Here is a 27164-nt window from a genome sequence, read left to right as displayed (position 1 = left end):
ATACAGCATTAATCTCTAACTAGCACTTTTAGAGAGCCTATTACATTCCTATCAGAATGGAGGTGTTATTGAGGAAAAGAAGGAAGCCATTGTTCTGAGTGACTTGATTTTAAATTTTGTCACCTGCCAAGAGTGAAATATAGAGAAAAATGCTAATTTCTATCCTTTCCACTTGTGTAAGGTATGCTTCTAGAATTCATGGATCATGAAATATAGTCTCTTAAATTTGTTGGTCCCTCATTTTAGAATTGTCTTCCTTGCTTTAGCTCAGCACTAAATATACCAAGTCCCTACTACAAGACGGGCCCAACAAAGAAAGTAATGGAATGCCACTAGCCGTCACCTACAGCCCCCAACTAAAACCTCTGCAGCGCATCATCAAGGATCTACAACCTATCCTGAAGGATAATCCCTCACTCTCACAGACCTTGGGAGACAGGCCAGTCCTCACCTACAGACAGCCCCCCAACCTGAAGCAAATACTCACCAGCAACTACACATCACACAACAAAAACACCAAACCAGGAACCAAACCCTGCTACAAACCTTGGTGGCAACTCTGCCCACATATCTATTCAAGGGACACCATCGTAGGACCTAACCACATCAGCCATACCATCTGGAGCTCATTCACCTGCACATCTACCAATGTGATGTATGCCATCATGTGCCAGCAATGCCCCTCTGCCATGTACATTAGCCAAACTGGACAGTCTCTACGCAAAAGAATAAATGGACACAAATCTGACATCAGGAATCCTAACATTCAAAAACCAGTAGGAAAACACTTCAATCTCTCTGGTCACTCAATAACAGACCTAAAAGTGGCAATTCTTCAACAAAAAAACTTCAAAAACAGATTCCAGCGTGAAGCTGCAGAACTGGAATTAATTTGTAAACTGGATACCATCAGATTAGGCCTGAATAAAGACTGGGAGTGGTTGGGTAATTACAAAACCTAAACTTAATTTCCCCAATACTAATTTCTCCCTACTGTTACTCACACCTTCTTGTCAACTGTCTGTAATGGGCCACTCTCTTACCACTTCAAAAGTTATTTTTCCTCCCTTGGTATCCTGCTGTTAATTGATTTCTCGTTAGACTGACCTCACACTTGGTAAAGCAACCCCCATTCTTTCATGTATTTCTATCTGCTCCTGTATTTTTCACTTCATGCATCTGATGAAGTGGGTTCTAGCCCACAAAAGCTTATGCCCAAATAAATCTGTTAGTCTCAAGGACTCCTCGTTGTTTTTGCTGATACAGACTAACACGGCTACCACTCTGAAACAAGTCTCATATTTTGATCCAGTATTTATTGGCTAAGTGAGGCCCTACTCAAAAGTGATGACATTTCTCTTTGTTGGATGTAACGTAACTTCTGAACACTGTATCAAATTAGTTCCTTCAGGGAGTGTTCTAGGCATCAGTGGGCAGAACCCTATAGATTTTGATGAAAATTGGGTAAACCAGAAAAGAGGCTTGCACAGCTGTGGGTTGGATGCTTAGCTAGCAGCAGGAGTGGAGAATAAAAGAGGCTTTATTTCTTCTTTTCTAATGCCCTGCCTCACCAAACCCTGCTCGGTTGGGGTGGAGGGGTGAGAAGGAGAGGGCGCCTCCCTTCCAGTTCAAGGGAAAGATGGGTACGTTAGAGGGGAAGAAAGGGGGGGGGGAGAGAGGTGCCTTGGCATGAGGGAAGGGGAGGTGGAGGGTTTTTCAAGGAATCCCTGAAGTAGAGGAGAATGGGAGTGTGGCACACAGGGAGCTTGCGGGTGTGACTGGAAGGAAACAAGGAGCCCTTGGTGTGTGCAATGAGCTCCACTATGGAAATGTGCAACACTCTAGTTTATTTTCATTACAGTAGTTCTGGGAGGCCAGCAGAGAATGGGGCCCCCTTGTGCTAGGCAAAAATAGTGACCAAAGAGCTTGCAATCAAAATAGACAAATGGTTGGGGGTAGAGAGAACATACAAGTTGAATCAGCATAGTGATGGTTAGCAAATGTTATGTTAATGTCATGATTTTTTAAATTTAATTTAATTCTCTGTAACATGATCATGAATGTCAAGGGCAGATTTGTTTCCTTGTCTGTCATGTGTTCATACGGTGGACACTTTGCATAAGGATCTCTCCTCCTCCTACCACATGTGGGAAGTGGGATGGAAGAGACACATTGTCCTCAGTATCCCTTGCCTTCCATCCACCTCCCCTCCTAGATCCACAGTGATTGCTGCCACAGTGGAGGCACATTGCATGTTCTAGTTATCTTTCCCAAAACGTTGCAGAATTAGTGGGGGAGTTCCATGATTTACGTATGGAGGGCAACCCTTCCTCAATGTAAACAAGACCAATACAACTCTTAATCTGGTATTTACCTCTGCTCTTTTGTCTGTTGGTCTAGATACTACGATCAGCTGTGTTCCATAGAGCCAAAATTTCCATTTTCTGAAAACCAGGTAAGGTGTAAGACTTGCATTGGCTTCACATATACTGTATTGGGACAATAGTTCATGGAAACCAGGATGTCTTTTTTTAAATTTTCTTCTTCTTCTACTACTACTTCTTCTAGGCCTATGTCTAAGACCGTGTTTCTCCCAGGAAAGACATTAATCTCTCTTAGCTTCATTTCCTAATCTCTCTCTACTTACATGTGGCTGTGGACGTGTTTAACCCTGATACTTTGAGATTTCACCCGTGGTAACTGTCATTGCTCTCATTTTACAGATGCCAAAATGCAGGCTCAGAAAAAATGTGATTTTTCTGGAGGCCACTGTGATCTGGTCCATCAGTAACAGTGGCACTTATTCAGCTATAGAGTTCATTTGCAATCACCTTATTTGCTAGTATACACTATTTTAAATTTTGTATTTAAACCTGATTTATTTTTAATAAGGGTTGCAAATTCTTTCTTTATGAGCAAAGAGGTAATGTAGATCTTTTAGCTGTTCTATATCCGTCTTTAAGGTGTAAGAAGACATCAGTCATCCATTTCGAGTTGGCTGCGCCAGTGTCTATAGGGCAGAAGTCACCATTTCTGTTTTTTTAAAGCCTTGCTCCTTTCAGACAGTGATGTCTTTGTCAGAAAGACTGACACACTTCTTACAAAGAGATTTGTATGACAGCAACTTAGTCCTTCTTTTAAACATGCTAAGTTCCACAAGGTTTATTCAAAGAGAGCTTCTACTGAAGTCTGTAAAGGGTGCTCCAAGGTAGGATGGCTCAGTAAAGGGGAAATAATTGGAAGTGATGGTAAAGAGAACCCAGAGGTAAATATATTTTTGTATATAGTTGCACAAACTTCTGGCATGGGACTTCCTCCTATGATAAATTCTCTTGTGGTGATCTTCACACTTTGCCATGCTGAAGAATTGAAGAACTTATCTGAGTTTCTCAAACCTTCTTCTCTTCAAGAAGTAAGGTCTACAAATCCCACCCACCCTGGGAATAAAATATGGCAGGCACCCTTTTCTGTTAGCAGTACTTGCTCAGAGTGGAAAATTCTCTTGTATTAGTAATTCTTGTCATGGTTACAAGGCTAGCTACACCTCTGACCCTTTCTCCGGTCTCCCTGAGTGCACCTCCATTAGGACTAAGGCTTCCTACTTTGCCTTTCCTGGGATGGAATCCGATCGTTCTCCCTCTTTTAGACTGGGTCCTAGGATATAGGCCCTATGTACTGACTATGCTTTCCTGGCAGGTACAACTGGATTCAGGGTTGCCAACCCTCCAGGATTGGCCTGGAGTCTCCTGGAATCGGCATTGATCTCCCAGTGGCTATTGAAAGCAATCCAGGAGATTTTAATAGGATATTTTAAGAAAATGACAGTACTTCATGTTGGGGGGGAGGGGGGGGGAATCTCTGAGAATAGCTTGTCAGAGCTGGCAACCCTAGGTACCAATGGTGGTTCTCTGTGGAGTCTGTGACCAGCTGTGAATAGGGATCCAAGCAGCCTTCCTAGAACAAATTATTTTTTGTTCTTAACAGTAGGAAAAAAACATTAACATAAGAAAAAAGGATTATTAAAACAACAAAAGGTCGACATAAGTCTCTTTCATTCAGACTCCTAGACAGACCTAGTTTCCCCTGACCCCTAACCTCTGGGTGTCTGCATCTCAGTCTCCTAACTCTCTCTCCCCCTCCTGTTCAGGGAGTGTCCTTTAAAACCCAGATAGTTTTTGTTCTCTTTTCCTTGAGCTTGGGTCTGCTTTGCCAAACCAGTTTGAGTGCAGCAGAGTTTCAGAAGTGGAAATTCAAAGTGATGTCTCTTGTGTTGTCTCTGAAGTTTTTGCTAGGAAGTGTGTATCAGGATCCACACATACACATTGCTTCCTGGGTGCATTTCTGAACAATCCTGCTATTGAATTAAATCAGTATATGCATGCAGTAAGCAGCACAATCATCCAGGCAAGATATGATATTCATAAATTATTGTAGAGCATCTTCAAATCCATCACAGTTCTTAAAACAAAAAAAAGTTCATGTACTTTGGAGAATGGTTAGGTTTCCTTGTAGCTTTGGAAATTTCTCACATTGGCACTCTCTTCAGGGGAAGGAGGTTCTGCCCTGTCATTCACAGGTATAATTCTGCTTCCAAAATGTGAGCATTAAAGACCTGTTGTGAGAAACTGAACCTTTCTTATTGAAGACATTTTGTGTAAGCTCAGATAGAAAGTTGAGTAGGAAAATTTATATGTGAAACTTAAGACTGTCTTAAGGTTCATAGGATTTTTGTAACATTACTTACACATTGCTAAGCATTATAATGCTTTAATTAGAATAAAACAGATAAAACTGTGTACTGGATGTCTTTTTAAAATAAGTCTTTCTAAAATGAAATGCAGCGCATTCTCCTTCCCTTTTTTCAGATCTGTGTGACCTTTACATGGAAAGATGCCTTTGATAAAGGGTCGCTTTTTGGAGGATCTGTCAAACTTGGTATGTAATTCTAATGAAAATAAAATGCAAGTAATTCTTCTAATAACGAATTTTGAAAATATTTGTATTTTGATGGTGGCCTGGTTTTCAACATCACCGTTTCTCACTGTGGCTGTTTCAGTGAGTCCAGGCACTAGAACTCCTCCTCTTGGAGATTTTATCCCTTTGGAGCTGTGCAATCAGCGGGTGTTTGCAGCAACGCAGGACAGCCTTTTCAAAACAAGGCAGCTTTTATTAGTCGATTGGAATACAGTATTTTTGGGGTCCCTTTTTTTTTGGAATGAAAAAGCCAAGCTTGTACATGTTACCATGTTGGCAGCACTACCTTCCTCTCTGGCCCAGGATTGTGTGTCTGCAGTGGGCAGCAGAATACTTACTACAGCTGCTGACACATGAGTTCTTTGTTTCAAGCTCTACTCATGCTGTTTTCCTATGCTCTGCTGGCCAAGGGAGGTAGTATTGAAAGTTGTCTGGTGGTTGGTCCTCCACTTTTTCTTCGAGGTAATTCAATGTGTTGACAGTTCTTGGGGGTCCATGCTTACCAATCCAGACGTATGCACATGACCAACACCCATCTCTTATTCCCCTGTCCTAGAGAAGAATTTAAACCCCTCAGTCCTAGAAGGTCATAATACAAAAGTGAGTGGGGAAACCAAGTCACACATTTTTTAATAAAATACAAAAATTTCCCCCATTCCACTTGGCAATACGTGCAATCACGGTGTTCAGCTGGATAAATAAGACTGACTTCCTCTCTTTCCCCAGTACGTTACTTTTGATTTCTTACTGAAGCCCTACAGATGCATTTATTACAGTACTGCTCACTGTTGAGGGGTGTCCTGGTAGGCCATACGTCACCAGTTCATGGAGAGGAAACATTAAAATCCCTGGGTAGCTACTTGAAGGAAGGGGAAGAAAGGAACAGTTTACTCCCTCCTGCAGCTGCTTTGTTCTAACCTTATCACTTTGGACCTCTCTCCCCTTTCCTTTCTCTCCTCCCTCCTGCCCCAGTTTGTTTCCTACAAAATGCTCTACTGTGTGGGGAAGGGAAAGTCTTGTTCAGAGCAGAGAAGGGTGCAGTGCAAGTGGGTGGGAGAAAGCACTTTCAGCAGCAGTGAGTTTACCCTATCTCACGTCATGGCAGCTGCATATGACTAATAACTTCTCCAAGGCTATTAATGGGCTTGGCTGCTTGATATTCAGAGCCAAGTGTTTCCCAATGTGTGGGTTAGGTACATCCTCTCAGGCTGTGAAGAACTGCTGGGGGTTGGACAGGCCTCTCAGTTCTCCAGAATGAAGGCTTAATTTAAATAAGGATGTGTGTACCCTGCAGCTGGGAGGTGCAAGTACAAACCCACCAACCCTCTGGGTCTGAGATCAGGTGGCCAGCCCAAGCCTCTGCCTGTGCTCAGGGCCGGCTCCGGGGTTTTGGCAGTCCCCCCCTCCAAAAAAAGAAAGCCGCAATCGTGATCTGCGGCGGCAATTCGGCGGAAGGTCCTTCGCTCCGAGCGGGAGTGAGGGACCGTCCGCCGAATAGCTGGACCTGCCGCCCCTCTCCGGAGTGGCCGCCCCAAGCACCTGCTTGCCAAGCTGATGCCTGGAGCCGGCCCTGCCTGTGCTGCAGTGTCCACACTGCCATTTTTATCATTCTAGCTCAAGCAAAGCTAGCACAAGTAAGTCTGTCTGTCTGTCTGCTGAGAATCATACCTCTCAGCTGCAGTGCAGACATACCCTAAGTGTCTAGCTGTTATGGATGCAGAGAGAATCTTGACAATGTGAATCTAGCATAACTAATGCAGAGATATCTGCCAGAATTTGCAGAGATCGTGAAACAATAGCTCTCAGGTCTGAAATGCACCATTCATTTCAGTAGATGCTAACTTAAATGTCAGTGATGATAGTTTAAATGTTAATAATTGACTATTTCACTGATTGTTTAAAGCCATCAAAGAGGAAGTATCATGCACAGTTACACAATCTACTCTTAAGCGACTGCTCACTTTGAGCAGGACTTCAACAATAATACATGCTGGAACTGAAGATTTGTGACTTATTTTCCTAATGTGGGGCTTATCTTTTAAAAGTTTGGGAAATGCTGTGCTACATGTAAGATTCAGCCTTCTCTAGATAAACAAGGATTCTTCTTTCTTTGTAGTTCTCTTTAACATGCAGGATCAGAGTGATTTGGGTGTTAAAAGTTCCATACAGTTGCTTCCTTAGCTTCTTGTTTGAAACTACTGGTGGTCTCCAAATTCAGAAGATACTTACTTTCCTGTAAGTCCTGGCCTTCTTGTCTTTAGGAGGGCAAAATGCTGAAGCTTATTTTCCTCACAGAATGCTCACTCTGGCTTTTTTGGTTTCAGCTCTGGCAAGTTTGGGATATGAGAAGACCTGCGTTTTGTTCAACTGTGGTGCATTAGCTAGTCAGATTGCATCAGAGCAGAATCTGGATAATGATGAAGGATTGAAAACTGCTGCTAAACATTATCAGGTGTGGAAGTCTCTCTGTACTGACAAACATTGAAACTATTAATTCTTAAAATTAAAAATTTCCAGTTAAGAAAAAAATATATCTTAACCTCCCATTACTGAAAAACTTGAAACTGTTGACCTCTGACTGAACACCAGAACTCTAATTGGCCAAACTCAGAACACCCCAAATAAACATCTTCTATTTTAACCTGTAAACATGACTCTTCCCCACCCCCAGTCCCTGCCTTTGGTTAAGTGGTCTGCTGAGCAGCTGGTCTTTCTAAAAAAAAAAAAAAAAAAAAAAAAAAAAAGTAAATATCAGTAAAGTATGATATAATACTATGTTTGTTTGCAAGTTCCTTGAGAATCCTAAATAGATGGCAAACTGTCTTTGTGTTTGCTGAAGCCTTTGAACTGCATTGGCTATATCCTTGGTAATAAGTTCATCAAAATCTTTAAGTTGAGTTCGTCACATCTCCCCTCTCCAAAATTAGGAGTCCAAAGAAATCTGGGCATTGCAACAATGTTTAATTCCCCACCACATCCCGAACTTTTAATCTGTTGTAGTATTTTTGAGGACTTGCTTTTACTGTTATGAAAATATATGGGCCATCTCAAATGTTCTTTCAAAATACTGAGTTTGCTGGCTGTGGTAAGAGAATTCCTTATTGGACTCTTTGCCTGGTTTTGGGTCAAACAAGGAAGTTTGGGATATTGAAGGATATCTTCAGCAAAAATACAGTGTTGCTTCCAGCTAGGCTCAGCCTTGGAATGTTTTGTAACACAGTAAGGAACTGTAGGTGGTTAATTATGATAGAAAATTGAGCATAAAAATCATATCTGTGGGAAGCAAGGGCTATGAAAAATGTAGTTTCGTGTTCTCCAACATCTTATTTACTGCCCATTTAAAAAAAAAAAAAAAAAAAATCCCAAAAAGTATAATAGCTGTGAAAAACATTTAGGTTTTTCATAACTTGTTTCTTCAGTTATGCAGTATTCTTAGTTCGAACAGCCCCTTTTTGGTAAGTATGGAGTGATAACAGTACGGTCATCAGTATTTCAAAGGAGTGCAACTATGATTTTGAAGTTTATTTGTAGTACCATTGCTAAGGTCTCAGCCAGATATCGGGGCCCCATTTGTGCAAACACAACAGACTGTTCCTACTCCAAAGAGCTTGTTCTCTAAGAAGATAAAACAGATCTAAGGGTGGTAGAAGGAAGAGATGCACAGAGATGAAGACATGATTTGTCCAAAGTCACTCAGCAGGTCCCTGGCAAATTTGGGGATAGAACCCCAATATCTGGAATTCCACACTGCCTCCTCTAGAATGAGACGTGTCTTCTCTAACGTTAACTACTCAGTACTCCTATCTTCCATAGCTGTATCGTCAATACAGGAAAAAATTGTGTAATATCACTTAAACTGTATTTCTAAATTTTGTACCTCTCAAGATCTTTATCATAATGCGGAAAGCATAGGTAGCTTCTCTGAGATTCATGTAAAAGGTAAAAACTTTCTCTAGATGTGCATGTATTGTGGATTATGTACACATTAGACAAAAGGTATAGACACTGTTTTGTCAACCTGTGCTTGTACTGAAATTGATATATCCATGTTCAGTAGTTCGTAAATAGTTAACCTGACAATTGAATCACCTCAGCAACAACAACAACAAAAACTACAGCAACTTCAATTTGTCTCTTACCATGATTATGGATAGCATACATCGTCTTGGTCTTAAACTGCCTTTATTCATAGAATCATTTTAAGAGACAATAGATTCAGAAAAGTCTGTTTAGGTTACCCAGTTTTAACTTTATTTGTATTTTGCAACTCTTCTCCCCAGACTGTTGTTGATACTTCTAACAGAACTAATCCATTAATTTCCATGCTCCCTTCCCTGCCTCTTCAGTATTTACATGCATCTGTCTCTTATTGTATCACCTCATTTCCTTTCTGGTGGTACCCCTCTAGGTATTTTTCAATCATGGTTTATTATACCATGCTGCTGTAATGCAAACTCAATTATGCACAACCATGAGGGCCCTTCCTTTTTACTGCTTATTTCATATATCTTTAGCATTGCTGTAAGACCACCTTAATTCCATGTCAGTAGTTTCATTTAGAAGTGTTGACGTTGCAGTGTCAGAACAGACCAATAGTCCTTTTACACCAGTATCGTATTTGATCATGACTAGATGCTTCAGAGGAAGTTATTAATGTCCACAGAATGCCCATAACTATGGAATATAATACCACGACAAACTTTTACCTTATAACCTGCACTTGGAGGTTTAATAGCCCTTGTCTGAGCCTGTATCTCAGTGCTCTTAATATAATTCATATTAATCCTAACTTTCCTCTTCATTTGACTTAGGCCTGGTCTACACTATAGCATTCGGTCGACATAAGGCAGTTTACGTTGACCTAATTATGGCAGTGTACACACTACAGACTTGCTCCCGCCACTGTAAGTGCCCTTAACTTCCATGAGAGGCATAGGGCTTATGTCTGTGTAGTTAAGGTGATGCAGTGTCCATTTAGACATTGCATTACTTACATCTATTGGCTGTCATCCTTGACAATTTCACGGCTGCTGCCCAGGCTCTTGGCTCCCTGGTCCCTGCTGGGAGCACCTGTGTTCCTGATGAGAAGTGTACCTGGGCTCCTGGCAGGGATATCAGCCCCCAGTGTCCAGTCAGCTGCCATTTCTAGCAAGGAGCTGAGAAGCCTGTTGCGTCTGCTCTGTTGCTGGCAAGGAGCTGGGCTGCCAGTGAGGAGCTGCCCACGGAGCTGAGAGCCCTGTCTCTCAGCCCCCCACACTGCCCCTCTGAAGTCGGTGGAAGCATTCCTGGTGGGGATGCGCACCATCGACAGAAGAAGGGCGGTATGGACATGAACCACCGCAATAATTACAGCTGTAAGTCGATCTAACGTAGGTCGATTTAAGTTTATAATGTAGACATACAATGTACTCAACTGAGGGTATCTTCCATATTTATATACTTTTCTCCTTTATAGCTTTGGTTAATAGCTTCTCAGTCAGCTTGTTCAGCTGTCTTAGAACAGGTGGGATCTCAAGAGTTACAAAGCCCATATTCTAGATTTTGTCCTTTCTGGTCTCTGCATTGCTGTTAACTATAAAAGTAAGTTTGTTTCTCAGACATCTGTTTATGCTGTACCTTTTCTATAAGCAAAAGTTTGTTTAAAATACAGGAAGAATAATTTATTCATTTTTGCTTTGGTTCAGTTTGCTAGTGGTGCCTTCCAACACATTAAAGACACAGTCTTGTCTGCGTTGAATAGAGAGCCTACAGTGGACATCTCTCCAGATACAGTTGGAACCCTTAGTCTTATTATGTTGGCTCAAGCTCAAGAGGTGTTTTTCTTAAAAGCGACAAGAGGTATAACTTTACATTTTACAAATGTACTTAAGTGTTCTTCACAACTTCCACAAATGTTTTGATTTTGACTTATTAATTTGAGAAATTAAGTTTAGTATCATGTGGGCCTTTCAGAACTGCCTCATTCATCCCTCAACTTTTCTTTTCACCTCAATGGAAGTACTGATTGTGTGAAAACTTAACATTTCTCCTTAACTCTTCTTGTCATAGTGAATATCAGTTGTCAGGTTGTGACTTGATTTTGAGAAGTGAGATGTACCATTTCATCATCCCGTCTTTCTCTTCCTGAGTCTTACCAGGACTGAGCATGCTGCTTGAAAAGTGACCATGTTCATGTTGGAAATCTATCCCAGGTCTTGCATGTGGCAGAGAGTGCTATTTACTAGACTACTGGATGACTTGAATTCTGTTTTTCAATTTAATTTTCCTTGATAAAATGCTTCAATGTCATTCCTGTAGATTCATGGCATTGGACTAGCTTTTTTTTTTTTTTTTTTTTTTTTTTTTTTATATTGGATATTGCATAGAGGCAGAGTTGAAGGAAAACAACTAATAACATCTTATGAGAGATTGAAAATAATTTAAGTATCAACTAGTAAACTGCACACTAAATTTTTAAAGCCTCGGTCAGGAATGTCTAAATGAAGAATTTACAGTGTTAAAGTATGTTGCTAGAGCAGACCCTGTTCATGTTACGTCTGCAGCACCTCCTTGCAGTGAGAAGCAGGGTGACCAGAATGAAGCTTCCCAAAAATAAGTAGGGATGCCTCTCAGTCTTGCTATATTCATGACTGCTGACAGTATTACATAGGGGGACCACTATCTTGGGATGTATTGTGTAGAATACACCCCAAAACTTTTGCCAGTACATTCTTCGCTAAAGGTGAACATGGGGGAAAGAGAATAATTGGTTTGAACCAAAACTGATTTTTTTGGGTTTCCTCTTGCTGAAACAAAAACCAAGTTTTGAGTCAAACAAAACATTTGGAAACAACAACAACAAAATCTTTTTAGTTTTGGGACATCATCAGGTGTTAAATCTTTTTTTGGTGTGCTAAATTTCAAAGCAAAATGCATTTCAAAAGTAAAAGTTGAAATAAAATGCGGTTGCAGAATGGTCTCTTTGCCAAATACAGCCTGTGAAAATATGCATATTTTTGTGCAATTTAATATTTCTCAGTAAAATTTGGCCCACCTATATTCCTGGCCCACTTTTGAACCAAAATGTTCACGTAAAATCTTCCTCCTAATCACAGGCAGCGACAAGTCACATTAGGATTTGTAGGTCTTGTTGACACTTTCCTTCTTCCTGAGAAATCTGGTTTACAGGCATGGATTCCTTTCCGACCTCTGTACAGTAAAGATGTTGTCTTTCATGGTAGTTACAGCGTTTGTTGGCAACCTCCTACATAAAGGAGATATTGACAAAGAACTGTCTGAAAAGTATCCCAGATGCATCATTATAATTTAAGCAATCATTCTTTCTATTATGTGCTTTGGCTCAAGCAGAAAGACAAGGTGGGTGAGGTAGCAGCTTTTTATTGGACCCTCTTCTGTTGGTGAGAGAGACAAGTTGGTCCAGTAAAAGATATTACCTCACCCACCTTGTGTCTCTAATATTCTGGGACTGATAAAGCTATAACTGCACTGCATACAACATTGATTCAAATAGACATGCTAGCTAAATAATCTCATTAGAAGACCTCTGTGTGGCATTTCATTCCAACACCGCACTAAATGGAATTTAAACTACCAATATAGCAACTTTCAATTGAGATTTTAAACTTACTTGAAAACTTGGTCCAGAGCATGTCTACCTAATCGTATTCATAGCAGTGCCCCTTCTGTCCCCAGTGGACACTGCTATAAAGCATTGTATTGTCAGAGCTGCACTGCCACCACATCTTGTGTGTGAATGTGCAGAGTCCCTCCTGAGCTCGTTACAAGTGAGTAACCTGTCTTTTCATGAAAACATTTGTATTAATGATTTTTGTTTTTGTTATTTTTAATTCCAGATAAAATGAAAGATGCTATCATAGCTAAACTGGCTAATCAAGCTGCAGATTATTATGGTGATGCTTTCAAACAATGTCAATATAAGGACACTTTGCCCAAGGTTAGTAATGCTAATAAAAAAAAATACAAAATACACTAACATAACTCTAGTTGAGTGTTACATTCTATAAATTATCTCTAAGGCTTGGTCTACACTAAACCCCCAAATCGAACTAAGGTACGCAACTTCAGCTACGTGAATAACGTAGCTGAAGTTCGAAGTACCTTAGTTCGAATTTACCTCGGTCCACATGCGGCAGGCAGGCTCCCCCGTCGACGCCGCGGTACTCCTCTCGTCTAGCTGGAGTACCGCAGTCGACGGCGATCACTTCCTGGTTCGACTTATCGCATCCAGACAAGACGCGATAAGTCGAACCCAGAACTTCGATTCCCAGCCACCGAACTAGCGGCTGGGTGTAGACATACCCTAAGATGGTTTCTCAAGCATTTTTATGATCACACTTTTGTAGCAATGGGGGGGGAGGGAGGAAAAAAAACCTGGGAATTCTTGAGTAACTGTAAGAATCCAGAAAAAACCTTCCAGTTCAAGTATTGTCAGCTGTCAGAAGCACACTTCAGTTTTCTTTGAAAGCTAATCATGTTAGTATTAAAATAATACTATTTTGAAATACACAAAATACTGTTATTTTTAAAACTGTTACTTTGGGTTAACTTGTGACAGTATATTTAGGGATGGCTTATTTAACTCCTTACTAAACTTGTTTTTCAAACTAACGCTTTCTAATGGGGTTTATATATATTTTATTTTGTTGGTGTGACCGTAGAACTATTATTATTGTAGGTCTACTGATAATTATTTAAATCTTGGTTCACTGTAAATGAAAACTTATTGCAGTAGTTTCTGCTGGATAATGGTTTTATTATCCTTATTAATGGTCATGTGGGGAAAAAGTAGATGTAGAACTATCACGTCAGCCTCTAAAGTATGATGACTTGATTAATGAAGAGGGCTAAATATTATTTCATACTTTTTGAAAGTACTTTGTCTTTGGGATCTTTGATGTCCTCTCTACTATTCTTTCTAATGCATGTTTGAATTTCTAATCTTTGTAAAGTAAATGTTGCGACTTCATGGCTTTAATTAAATGAAATGCAATCCCCAAATCAACATAAAACAATTGAAATAATTTTACCAGAGCAATATATTTATTTTGACTGAATTCAATCCATGCAGTCACATATCTCTAACATTTACTTCTAATGTTTTAACCTATCTAAACCATTAATTGGGTGATTCTAATTTCCTTTTCTTCTTCCTTTTTCTTCCTGCATCCCATGTTGTCTGTGGTGGTTTATGTGGTTGGACTTTCCCCTGGTCAGTATTTTTATTTCCAGGAGGTGTTTCCTGTTCTGGCTGCGAAGCACTGCATTATGCAGGCCAATGCAGAGTATCACCAGTCTATCCTGGCAAAGCAGCAGAAGAAATTTGGCGAAGAAATCGGGAGACTACAGGTGGGTTGGGGCAGAACTCTTAAGAAATGTAGGAAGACTTTTTTAATTTCTACCTATGACAAATCTTATGTACTTTTAGTTGCAAAACTCAGATCGTTAAGATTGACAAGTTTCCTAAAAAAATAAAATACCCCCCCCCCACACCCCCACCCCATACACACATTGTATACTTCTTGAAAAGTTCTTGGAACTTCCATACTGGAATGGTGAGATGTCTGGATTCTGAAGTATATGTTTCAGTCAGATCTTTGGAAGTATGACACCACAAGAACATATAAAACATAAGAAAGCCCATACTGGTCAGACCAAGGGTCCATCTAGCCCAGTATCCTATCTTCCGACAGTGGCCAATGCCAGGTGCTTCAGAGGGATGAACAGAACAGGAATCAAGTGATCCATCCCCTGTCGCCCATTCTCAGCTTCTAGCAAACAGAGGCTAGGAACATTAGAGCATGGTTTTGCATCCTGGCTAATAGCCATTAATGAACCTATCCTCCATGAACTCACTTAGTTCTTTTTTGAACTGACTGGTTCGTAGCATTACAAATGCTTAGACACCCATGTCTTCACAATTGAAGATCCTGCCTCTGCCAAAATAGTTTATACTAATAAATTTGACAATAATTGCAAACAAGCAACAAATTTTATAGGATGGATGATGCAATCTGGGACTTACTGAAATATTGGCTCTACTGATATAAACCCACTATCTTGTTTTTAATATGCAAATTGATTTTTTTTTTAAATGTTTTCTCTAGCCACTGCATCTACTTCCATGGCTGGGAGTTATCTGTTGTGACATACAGTCAGTGTCACAGCAAAGGCTTTTTCAAACCATAAGGTCCACCGGTCTTGGAAGTGTGGTAGAGAGAAGAATTTGGCTCTGTGACTGTGTTCCTCAGTATACCCATGTGTTTAAGATGCTAAGAGTGGAATGTTAATCTGAGTTGTTGGTTTCTTTTAAGGTCTACATTATCCATGAACTTCTATTTGCTCTATTGGTGGAGAGGCGGGGGAACCACATTGTGATATACACATTGGTGGGATGAGAGATTAAATATGTCACATGACACTTATTGTGACTGTTATGGCTGTGCATACTTTATCTGGTAATTGACAGGGCTTGAAAGGTTCCTTTCTACATTCATGGGAAATGGAAGAAACTATGATGTAGTTAGTATATTTACACACACAGTAATAAATGTCATAGAACATTCCTTTATAAGCTATAAGGAAAAAACAACATCTGGCGGTCTTTGTTACTTTGTGGATTAAATATAATTTTATGTCCATGTTTGTTAGATTCTAGCTATGGGAGATGCCTTCTTGTAGTATTTGCAGATATTTAGTTTTTTTGTTTAAGTGTAGAACTACCTAAATTTGAGGGAAACATGGTATCTTCACTCTCTTTTTACACTGGATCATGAGCAATTAGCAGATAGTTGGAGGAGTTGATAGAATACTGTCAGTCTGTTCTCCTTATTAATAAGGTGGTGACCATTTAACAATTGTTATTCCTTAAAACTAGAGCAGAGATTTAGCCAACCTTAGCAGCCTTCCTCACTGCTGTAAGCCTGTGACCAGAAAGGCAGCTAAAAGCAGTGCCCTAAACAGCCTGATGCCGTACAAGCTTGCCAAGTTTTTGAGTGGCTGATAATACTGTGTGCTGTACCTGTTTTTCCAGCAGTGAGGTTGCAAGTGAGAGTCAAGACCAGAGACACAGCCTGCATTTTCTATCTTTGCTATTCTTTTCTTTCCCCATTTAGTTTTTGTCTTTTAGGAAATGGGATTGGACTTTAACAATCACAACTCCAGTCCATCTCAAATAACTTATTCTCTCTTCCCTAAAAGGACAGTTATTACCATCTTTAATGCCATCTAAAAGACTTTTGCACAAGGGGGTTTTTCCTTCTAAAATCTCTCTCCAGCTAAAGGGAACAAGTGATGTAGTTAAAGTGGAAGCCTTACTTAATACTTTACGCTTCAAATTCTTTAATTCGTTTTTCTGTATCTTTTAATAGTGGCTTTCAACCTTTTTTTTTTTTTTTTTTTTTTTTCATTTGTGGACCCCTAAAAAAGTTTGAATGAATGGAGATATATATGGACCACTTTGGAAATTCAGCCTATGGTCTTTGGACCACTACCATAGAAGTCCTAGACTGAAAACTGACTGAACAGAATTCAACTATAAATGTTTCATGTGTTCAGCATGGCATGTGATGCAGCACGAGAGAGGGCGCTAAACTGTGGGCTTCTATGATAACCATACTTCTGGGTTTTGACCCATAGATGGGGGTATACACAAACTGTTGATTGATCAGAAAAATTGAATGCCTTTTTTGGGATCTGAAACTTTGTTTAAGGAGTCCACGAAAGGGGACTATGAAAATAATCAGCGGCGCCCCAGTAGTCCTCGGGTCGCAGGTTGAAAACCATTGCTTTAATAAAAGGTTCAAAAGGATGTTTAATGATGTTTGCAATGGTACTAAACAGACTGAGGTTTCTATGCCAAATCTCAAACCTTGTTTAAAACTGTTCAAAGTTGGATAGTGACTAAGTTATGTTAATGCCTTTGGCATGTACTAATTTAGATTAAACATATAACACCCACCCACTGTTTCGGGCCTGCTTCAAATATTTCAGTTTAAAAATCACAGGGCATGGCTTAAGAAACACACTTCCCATTTATAAATGGTTTATTTTATAAACTGTAAAAGTGCCCTTAAGGTAAAATACTTGTTAAATGGTTGATTAATGTTATAAGTATGTTAGACATAAGTAGAAAGGGTTTTATAAATAACCTTGTTTGGTTGGACAGCTCTCTGGCCTCTGGCTGTGGGATATTTGGTTATTCAAATAGGGAAATGATTTTCTTTGGTTTTTGAAATGGGAGGTCTGTGCTACTAGAGGCAGGTTAAGGTGGGAGAATGGGTCTCCTGTGGCTGGTGTTGGTGGGGTGGAAGGAGGGGAAATTGGTATCCTTTGGTTAGTAATGGGAGTGAAGGGTGTTTTCCCTGGGTGTAGATGGCAGGTCAGGGTGGAGGAGGAGGGTTCCGGGTTCCTTATTCTCAACTTTTCAGAGTCTGAGCTGGGGCTTAATAGACCGTGGTAGCAGGGAGATGGCTGTAGAATTCCAACTCTAGGTGTGCAGCTGTTTCTTAATCTTTTTTGCACGTTGTTCGAGAAACAGGCAAGAACTGGAGAACAGGGGTGGAAGTACACGGTGTCTCCCATGAACCTTTAGCAGCACATGGGAAGGGGACACAAAGAAAACTACATATTGTAGCATCTGCCACAAGGTTCCTTGAACTAGGAACAATCAACTCAGTTCTAGTCCTTGGAGCTGAGATAGTGTTAGCTTTTTTGAGTGGTCTTGTGAAATAATTTTACCCCAAATTATAACTGAATTCTGTGGATTTTGGAGACTATTGGTGAGATTACTTAGGGTATGTCTTCACTAGCAACGTTAAAGCGCTGCCACGGCAGCGCTTTAATGTGGCTGTGTATTGCGGCACCAGCGCTGGGAGAGAGCTAAAAAAACCCACCTCCACAAGGTGCAGCACTCAAACACACCCTTGAGTGAGAAAGTTGCAGCGCTGTAAAGTGGTAGTGTAGACAAGGCCTTAGTATGAACTGCAGAGGACTCTTGATCCCATTAATGACAGAACTGTATATAAAGTCAGTGAGTGTATTGCAAGAAGTAATTTTGCTAATTCTTCTCAAAATCCTTAGACGGGGACATTCCCTTAGTAGGCAGGGAGCAGCTAATGCTGAATCTTATGCCTTTGCAATAACCATAGTTGGCTAACTAAGATGATCAGCTGTTTTACTATATATTGTTTGTGTTAGAGATGGAATACTGCTGGGAAGAGGATTGGGTGGAGAGACTTTGAATTGTAATTGTGTGTATTTTGATTTTTAGCATGCATCAGACTTGGTAAAAACAGTGGCATCTCGTTATGATGAATACGTAAATGTAAAAGATTTGTCTGACAAAATCAACCGCGCCCTTACAGCTGCCAAGAAGGACAATGACTTCATTTATCATGACCGGGTTCCTGACTTGAAAGATCTAGATCCCATTGGCAAAGCCAGTCTTGTGAAATCTACCTCAGTTGTTGTCCCTATCAGCCAGAAGTTCACTGGTAAGCAAAATATTCAGAGCAGATTTAGAGGTGAAATGTCTCTTACCTGTATATGAGATTAATATGGGCTCCAAAGTTCAACCATAGCTCTGTGATTTAGATGTACACTATTAAAGTTAATGTTCAATTTCCAATAGTGTGTTCTTCTTCAAGTGCTTGCTCATGTTGATTCCATTCTAGGTGTGTGCGCGCGCCCACGTGCACAGTCGTCAGAGATTTTTGCCTTAGCGGTATCCATAGGGTCGGCTGTAGCGCCCTCTTGAGTGCTACGTTCATGCATTGGTATATTAGGCGCTGCCGACTCTATGCCCTACCAGTTCCTTCTTACCGCCCATGACGGTTGGTCAGAGCGCCTTGTCTTGCATCACTAGAACGTTAGGGGTTCTTATAGGCCATTGTTCTGTCTCCTTTGTTGTTAGTTGATAGGTACTTAGTTAGATCTTAGTTAGATTAGTTGTTTTTAGGAGTTAGAGTCCCGGCTGGGACTTCACCTCGGAGTGGGGCGTGCCTCGTTCCTCAGGCTTTAAGCCATGTTGATCGTGCAGCTGGTCGATGCCCATTAGTGACCCCCATGAGAGCTGTTTAAAGTGTTTGTGGGAATCCCACCGAAAGGATAAGTGCAGGGTCTGCATAAAAACTTTTGTCCTTGAACTCGGAAGGAGCGAGGTGTCAGCTTGAGGGCCCTCCTCATGGAGGCTGTGCTTCGTCCCATCTCGGAGACCTCTCGATTGGACTCCACACCCGGTATGTCGGCGCTCCGTGCAGCACACCACCGGCACCAAAACCCTCCCGGCACCGTTCCACCTCCCAGAGCTGAAGAAGCAGTCAAAGTCAACAGGCCCTCTGGCACTGCAGAAAAAGGGTGACTCGGGTAAAGGAGCTCTGTCAGGCCACGTGCCCGCTCCAGAGCTGCTCGGGTGTACCGCTGCGGTCAGACCCCCTAGTCCAGCCAGGGACCCGACTCCTGGGAGCGGCAGGGTGTACCGGCCCCTAGTGGGGTCATCTATGCCCAAAGTGGGCCTGGCGGCCAAGCAGGCCAACCGGCACCGCAGACAGAAAGCCAAGCGACAGACCCGGCCAAGGCCCCAGCATCTATGGGCAAGCCGGTTATGGGACCGCCCCTAAAACAGCAGAGCGTACCTAATCCCCGGACTGCAGGCGTCGGTCCCCATCACTGCAGTCTCGGTCCCCAATTAGAAGAGACAGGTCCCCGACACCAAGGTCTCCACCTACATGGCACGGGACACATGAGTCGCAATGCCGATCCCTATACCCATGGTACCGTTGGGCCTCCCGCCAGAGTTCGCCATGGCGCAGATCACCACAGCCTAGGTGGTCTCCCAGGCATCGATTCTGCCCCGGTGCGGGATCATTCCTGGTCGCAGCACCGGTCTCTGATTCCCTGGTACACTCTTCAGGCAGGTACCTGTCCTTTCCCTCTCCTTACTGGTCGCTGACAAGGGGGTCAGTCAGCAGATTCGGGTATCTATGGCTCCGCCCTGGTCACCGGAAAGGCAATGGTCCAAGCCTGAAGGGGAGTTCAGCCCTTCGCCTATAAAAGGCAAATCGCCACCGGCCCGCGAGACTGGCATGGCTTCTGCGGCAGTGGTGTGGAGGCAGGGTCAATGGCCCGCTCAGTGGCAGTACTGGAACCTGTGGGGTGTACCTGTTATGCCGGTCCCATACTCCCACCGTTCCTCCCAGGCCAGATCGGACAAGCTGCCCCTGGCACTGCTGGCACCCGAGTCGGAGCACGGTGCCAAATCCCACACGGGGCGACACAGCAGGCCCCGATGCCCAAGGAGCCGTCCCTGGACGAGAAAGGGGAAGCCGCCCCTCCCTCTGCTGTACAGTATCTTGGTTGTCTCTGGACAAAGTGGTAGCAGGCCCCTTGCAAACGAGCAGCTCCCCTGACGACTTCAAGGAGCACCAGGCCAGGCTTAAAAGGGTGTCTGAAACCTGAACTTGGAGGTCAAGGAGCTAGCGGAGGAGTCAGACGATCTCTTTAATGTTATACCTTCCTCTACCCCGGCCCGGGTTGCACAGCCCGTCCAACCAGGGGTCCTTAAAATTGCCAAGTCTGTGTAGCAAACCCCCTCTTCCATTCCGCCTACTCCAAGAAGGCAGAAGAGAAGTACTGTGTCTCCGCAAAGGGGTTTGAGTACCTGTCACCCTCCAGCGGGATCTGTGGTCGTGTCCGCCGTCACTGAAAGGGCTAGGCAAGCAGCACGCCGAAAAATAGACGCCAAGAGGCTGGACTTGTTTGGCAGGAAAATTTATTTGGCGGACAGCCCGCAATTTCGGCTGTCTAATGGTGCAGACACCCTCCAGATGGCCTCGGATGCTACGGACTTGGCGGCCAGGATAGTCGCCTCCGTGGTGGTCATGAGGCGCAGCTCCTGGTTACAGTCCTCTGGGCTGTCCCAGGAGATGCAGACTACCATTCAGGACCTTCCGTTTGAGGGAGCAGGGATCTTTTTGAAGCTGACTGATGCACAGCTCCATGACCTTAAAGATTCCTGTACCCTCCTCCATTCCTTGGGCCTTCACACCCCTCAGCAGGCTAGAAAGCCTTTCTGTCCACCTCCGTCGAGGCCCTGGGTTGTCCCCCAGTCCAGCTCCTACAGAAAGAAGGACAGAGACAAAGGATTTAAACTGCGTCACCCTTCATCTTCCCGTTCCTCAACCTAGCCTGGTTCTTCCAGAGGCCAAGGAAGCCAGAAGTAGGCGTTTTGAGGATGCGCCCAAGGACGGCGCCCCAGTCACTTTCCAGGATCCACCTCCCTGCTCTTTCCTCAACCGCCTACGCCCCTTTCAGTCGGCCTGGTCGCAGCTGACCTCGGACCGTTGGGTGCTTGACATAATATCTTCAGGCTACACCCTGCAGTTCGTGGCCAACTCTCCCTCCCACCCCCCACTACCTTCACATCAGGGACCCCATTCTGCCATGGGACCTGAATCTTAGTGCTGTCACGGCTCACGGGACCTCCCTTTGAGCCTCTGGCTTCCTGCTTTCTCTCCTGTCCTGTAAAGTCGCGTTCCTTGTTGCGATAACATCCACCCGCCGGGTTTCAGAGATTAGGGCGCTTACCTCAGAACCGCCCTTTACAGTCTTCTACAAAGACAAGTTGACGCAATTGTTCGTTGCGGTGGCTGACTGGATGAAAAGTTGTCCAGTGTCCGCTCAAAGAATTTCTTCTTGGATCACTGCCTGCATTTGCTGCTGTTACGATCAGGCAAAGATGCTACCTCTGGCGATTGTAACTACGCATTCAACCAGGGCGCAAGCCTCATCAGTAGCTTTCCTAGCCCAAGTGCCTATCCAGGACGTCTGTAGGGCGGCCACCTGGTCGTCCATCCACACGTTCACGTCCCATTGCGCACTTACCCAACAGGCCCGGGACGATTCTGGCTTCAGTAGAGCAGTACTGCAAGCCGGTAGACTGTGAACTCTGAGCCCACCTCTGAGGATACTGCTTGTGAGTCTCCTAGAATGGAATGAGCAAGCACTCGAAGAAATGGTTACCTACCTTTTTTGTAACTGTTCAAGATTCGTTGGTCATGTCCATTCCATTACCTGCCCTCCTATCCCTCTGTCGGAGTTGCCAGAAAGAAGGAACTAAGAGGGCGTAGGATCGGCAGTGCCTAATATACCAACGCATGAACGTGGCACTCAAAGGCGCTACAGCCGACCCTATGGATACTGTTCAGGCAAAAATCTCCGACTGCGTACGTGGGCGCACACACCTAGAATGGAATGAACATGAGCAACACATCTCTAAGAACAACAGTTTAGAAAAGGTTGTATTGTGCATTAAGCCATTGGTTTTAGTGTCAGAAAGATTACTGACAGGCTCCTGCAAAGGGTAAATCTGCAATTTCAAGTTAGGACTAGTGCAGATTTGAATAACTATCTCAAAATGCTTGGATGAAGCACAATAATCTGGTCTCTGAAGGAGTTTTGTTGAAGAGCTCTTATCCGACAGATTTAACTTGCCTAATGCAATATGTTAAAATCCTATACGTATCCTCTACCATGAGTCTTCTGTGATAAATCTGAAGTTGAAAGTTTTGAATGTTGGTACCAGTCCTAAGGAGATGTTGACTTTCCTCAGTGGTATTTCCCACTCAGTTTAGAAACTTGGATTTGTGAAATTTCTTTATCAGTAATTGTCTAGATGAATCTCTAAGGATATAGCAAAAGGATATAAAGAAGCTCCATGTTTTTTGGTCACCTTTATAGTTGCATTAAAATAATTATACTGCCTCAATCACAGATCTCTTTGAGAAGATGGTTCCTCTGGCAGTGCAGCAGTCTCTGAGCCTCTACAACCAGAGAAAGGCAGACTTGGTAAATAGATCAATAGCCCAGATGAGAGAAGCCACCAATCTGGCAAATGGGTGAGTATTGGTTATTCAGACTTCTGATCTTTTTCAAAACACATTTTTTAATTGTCTGTGTGTCCAGAATAATCAAAACCTTACTTTTATCCACTTCAGTGAAGATTTAAAAAAATCTGAACAAAATATTTAAATAAATCTCTGGTTTAGACAAAAATTGGGTGATGGAGGGGAGAATATGTGAATACTAATTTAAAATAAAGTCCCAGTCGTGCAAAGTTATAAATCACTTCTAATTTCCATTGGCTCAGCACTTCTCAGTAAGGGTCTTACAGGACTGGGCCAGTAAATACTGTAATAGTTAGACTTCTTCTGTTGTAGGAGGTAAACCAGGTTGCCACTCAATAGGGTTTGGAAATTTTACCAGATACCTAATAGTCAGAGGACTAAAATCCCATTAGCCACATATGGATACAAAAGATTGAGGGCTACACTGTTTAGGGGCAACATCCAGATGTGAAGCCATTTCCTTCCCCTCCTAAGCTTCTGGGAAATGGAAAGTTACTGAGTTGTCTGCCATAGTGCTGTCCTTACAGTCTGCTTGTGAGCGTCATTGATTTTGTATTTATCTTCAGTTAGTAGGTGTCTTATAAACTGAAGCCCCCGCCCACCACCTGTGGCTGTTAGGAGGAACAGTCTCTCTTCTCATCCCTCTCATCTCAAAGACTCCTGGTGGCTGCCCTATGGTATATGGCTTGGCTGAAGAGGGATATAGCAGTACAGACACATTATTTTTGCTTTAGCCAGAGAACCACTTTTTCTGGTTGCTCCAAGGAGGGAGTCTCCAATACATTATCCCTTTTTCCAAATCTATGTTTGGTCAACCTCCCCATTAAATAGTTCCAGTGTGCGTCTGCTTCTGTTTTCCAGAGCAAAGTTGAAGTGAAATGGACCTAATTCTTTTTAGTCTCCCTACTTCCTGCAGGCATCTGAATCACAGTAGTAATTGGCTAGCACTCTGCAGTAGTTTGGCAAAACTATGAGAAGCATCAGGGCCATTAGAGTTTCTTCTCTGCAGACATAAGAAAACAGCAGTTTTACATTTAACTCATGGTTTTAAAGGCTTTCCTCATGAACAAAGCATGAAGCTAGAGATTTCATTTTTTAAATTAAACTTAAGTTCTGTAGAGGCTGATGTTGCTTGCTCAGGAAAAGTCCCTACTATTCCCCTGCATGAATGAATATTTCAAGCCGTTGAATATTGTTTCAAGGCATTGAAACAAGAATTTGACTTAAAAAGTAAATACAAGTTAAATATAAAGCCAGGGTTCTGGATGAAAGTAGATAAAGTTTGTGTTCAAAACTGTCGTATATTGCTTAAAATTGTCTACAAGTCTACTGCTATGCTTTATAAACACTAAAATACAAAGGAAAAATGATAGACAAGTTAAGTTTTTAAAAATGTTTAAACTATTGCTTTTTTGGTTAAGTATGTCCTTTGAATAATCTTTTAACTTTTCCAGTTTTTAAATTGTTATCCAAGATTTCATTATGCTCCTGTTTGTTTCCTTTTTTCCCCCTCTTGTTCTTATGGCCTGTTTAATTTGGATACCAAAATGATTCTTTTGATGCTGTGATTTTTGTGGTGTACTAATTGTAATGCAATACATTGACCTTCTCAGAGTATTGGCTTCTCTCAACCTGCCTGCTGCCATTGAAGATGTGTCTGGTGATAGTGTTCCTCAGTCTATTCTGCAGAAGTCTAAGTCTGTTATTGAACAGGGAGGCATCCAGACCATTGATCAGCTCATCAAAGATCTACCAGAACTGCTACAGAGAAACAGAGAGATCTTAGATGAAGTAAGCTTAGAAACAGCTGAAATCTTTAAAATGTGCAACTTTAGGAATCTAACTCCGCTTCTTTAAATAGTAAAGCATGCTTGTTATAATTGCTTCTCGGCTCTCTGTGAGCTGAGGGGTGAAAACATTATCTACTATCCTTATCAGTTTAATATTTAAAAAAAATTAACTTGTATTTGTCTAAAATAATTTTGTCACTTTAGTGACATGATAAAAGTGCTTGATTGTGTGAAGGTTTTAGCTTTTAAGTGTGAAGTCCAAAGATATGCATGGAGGTTGGTAGACACTTTATCTACAATTGTCCTGTGTCACATGTGGTATTGTCTTGACAGATTTTTTTTCAGTTTGAGATTATGGGGGGAGGGAAACTGGTAAAAGTAAGAACATGATTCTATTATAGTCACTACTACTTCAAGTAGTATCTCTGAGTGCTCCATTCTAGGTGCTCTTGCACCCAGTGTGCCTCAGATCAGAGACTTTAGGTAGTCGTGTCTGTTCAACCCTGCACATGCGTGCCCCGGCGCCTCGTGCCCTGCACCAAGGGTATATAGAGCTGCGTGGGCGAACCACCCTCATTCCTTCTCAGCTGCCTCAGCCTGAGACAGAGCCTCAGAGTCCAAGTTGAGTATACCTCAACTGTATTTTTCCTGATTCTTAAAGCGTGAGCTCTTAGTTTCCTTTGTTACTTAGCTATAGTAATTCTTATAGTTTAAAAAAAAAAAAAATCTTAAAATTTTTTTTTACTTACACTTTTAGCATAAGGACCATTATCCCTCCCCCTATTTTTCTGTGTTTCTTCCCCTCAGGGGAACTGAAATCCTGGGAGGGTCTTCCCGGGTTTAAACTTTGCCTTTCGTGCCAAGAGGCTATCCTGGTCCATGATGGATACTCCTAGTGTGTCCGCTGCCTTATGGAGTCGCACTTCCCCACAAAGTGTAATTTCTGCCTGAAATTAAAGTTGAGGGCAAGAAAGAACTGGGAACTTAAACTATGTCTTCTTATGATGAAGGGTTTGCGCTGACCAGCTTCTGACCCCGGCCAGCAGCCCTGCCTGTAGAACGGTCTGAGAACAGGTCATCTGCTTTGACCTCGATGCAGCACTCCCCCCTGATCATCAAAGAGGAAGTCTCCAGAATCCTCTCAAAAAGACCCTAGAAAGCAATCTTCCAGTCCTATGGTAGAGAATCTACCTCAAAGACGGTATCCAATTCAAACACCTGTTTCGGCACCTACCAATATCCAACTCAGTACCCATGAGTCTGCAGGTTCCTCAAGTACCATGATCATCAGCAAACCTAAGGGACTAAGGGTTCTGTCTCTTGAAGATCAGTACTGTCAAGTCAGAGCAGCAGAGCGAAGACCAGCTCTTCTAAATCTGTACTGACAGAGTCTACTAGGACCTCAGTACCCAGCACTTCGGTTCTGCAAAAGACCAAACTGACACCTACTGGTCATTCGGTACCGTAGGTGCCTTATGCCACCATTACCTCTACTCACCTTGCCTCATCAGTACCACCCAGTGTTTCAATATGCAACAGTTTTCATTTCCTTGGATTTAGCAGTAACAGAAAAGCCTGAATCTCTTCTGATGAGTTCTTGGTACTGACCATCTCTTGTTCCCTGGAGATTTGCCTGGTTCTGACAGAGTCTCCGTCTATCTCTGACTGCTCCACCTCTACCAAGTGAGGGGGGACCTGCAAGAGGCAGACACAAAATATTACATCCCCTCCAAGGACTCTGAATTTTTATTTTTGCATCCATCCCCCAACTCCCTTCTGGTTGACGTTGTGCATGAACATGGCAGACAGCACCACGTTAAATCGATTTCATGTGACAAAGATTTAAAGCATCTTGATTTTTTTGGCCAGAAGTCATGCTCATAGGCTACCAACAACTCTAAGCTGTTAATTATCAAGCCCTCATGGTGAAATACAGCCATACCAACTATTAAAAGTTGAATACCTTTGAGCATCTTCCAACAGGCAGATGGAGTAATTTGGGTGATCATTGCTGCAGGCCAATTGTGCTCGCAAGAACATCTCTGCATGCCTCTTTGGACTCCACGGGTAGAGCCGCTCATTCTATCTCCACAGCAGTAGTCATGAGGAGGGCCTTCTGGCTTCAGCTCTCGGGTTTTTCAAGGAAAGTCATGCAGTTGAGGATCTTTCTTTTGATGGTTTAAAGTTGTTTGCAGAAAAAATGGATGAATCCCTGCATACTTTGACTCTAGAGCCACCTTGTGCTCTTTGGGAATTTACACCCTTGCATAAAAAAAATTTCAGTGAGTCCCAGACTGCACAGAGGTCTCATCCCACCCAATTTCCTGCCTCCCAGAGACATTACAAACCCCAGTGTAAACGACAATGATCCAGAAGAAGAGACCAGCTACTTGTCAAACATCGACCTCACAACCCACAACTTGAAACACCAATTTGGATGGGTTAGGCGAGGTACTGAGTTACCATCCCCATTCTTATC

At 42.4% G+C, this 27164-nt stretch overlaps 1 protein-coding gene across 2 annotated transcripts in view; it reads left to right on the top strand.

The window, feature by feature from the left end:
* Window positions 1-27164, top strand: part of PDCD6IP (programmed cell death 6 interacting protein) — a 52135-nt gene that overhangs the window by 5397 nt on the left and 19574 nt on the right. Inside the window, exons 2-10 of one of the 2 annotated variants that reach the window (XM_065398556.1) lie at window positions 2401-2455; window positions 4866-4935; window positions 7299-7426; window positions 10659-10812; window positions 12828-12928; window positions 14224-14340; window positions 18263-18485; window positions 22763-22886; window positions 24509-24686. In XM_065398556.1, coding sequence (XP_065254628.1) covers window positions 2401-2455; window positions 4866-4935; window positions 7299-7426; window positions 10659-10812; window positions 12828-12928; window positions 14224-14340; window positions 18263-18485; window positions 22763-22886; window positions 24509-24686 — 1150 coding nt within the window. Of the gene's footprint in view, window positions 1-2400; window positions 2456-4865; window positions 4936-7298; window positions 7427-10658; window positions 10813-12827; window positions 12929-14208; window positions 14341-18262; window positions 18486-22762; window positions 22887-24508; window positions 24687-27164 lie in introns of both variants that reach the window. The other variant, XM_065398554.1, reaches the window with a different exon arrangement.

This window comes from Emys orbicularis, chromosome 2 (genome assembly GCF_028017835.1).
Source record: "Emys orbicularis isolate rEmyOrb1 chromosome 2, rEmyOrb1.hap1, whole genome shotgun sequence".
Lineage (NCBI taxonomy): Eukaryota > Metazoa > Chordata > Testudines > Emydidae > Emys > Emys orbicularis.
This window is presented reverse-complemented; position numbering and strand designations above follow the sequence as displayed.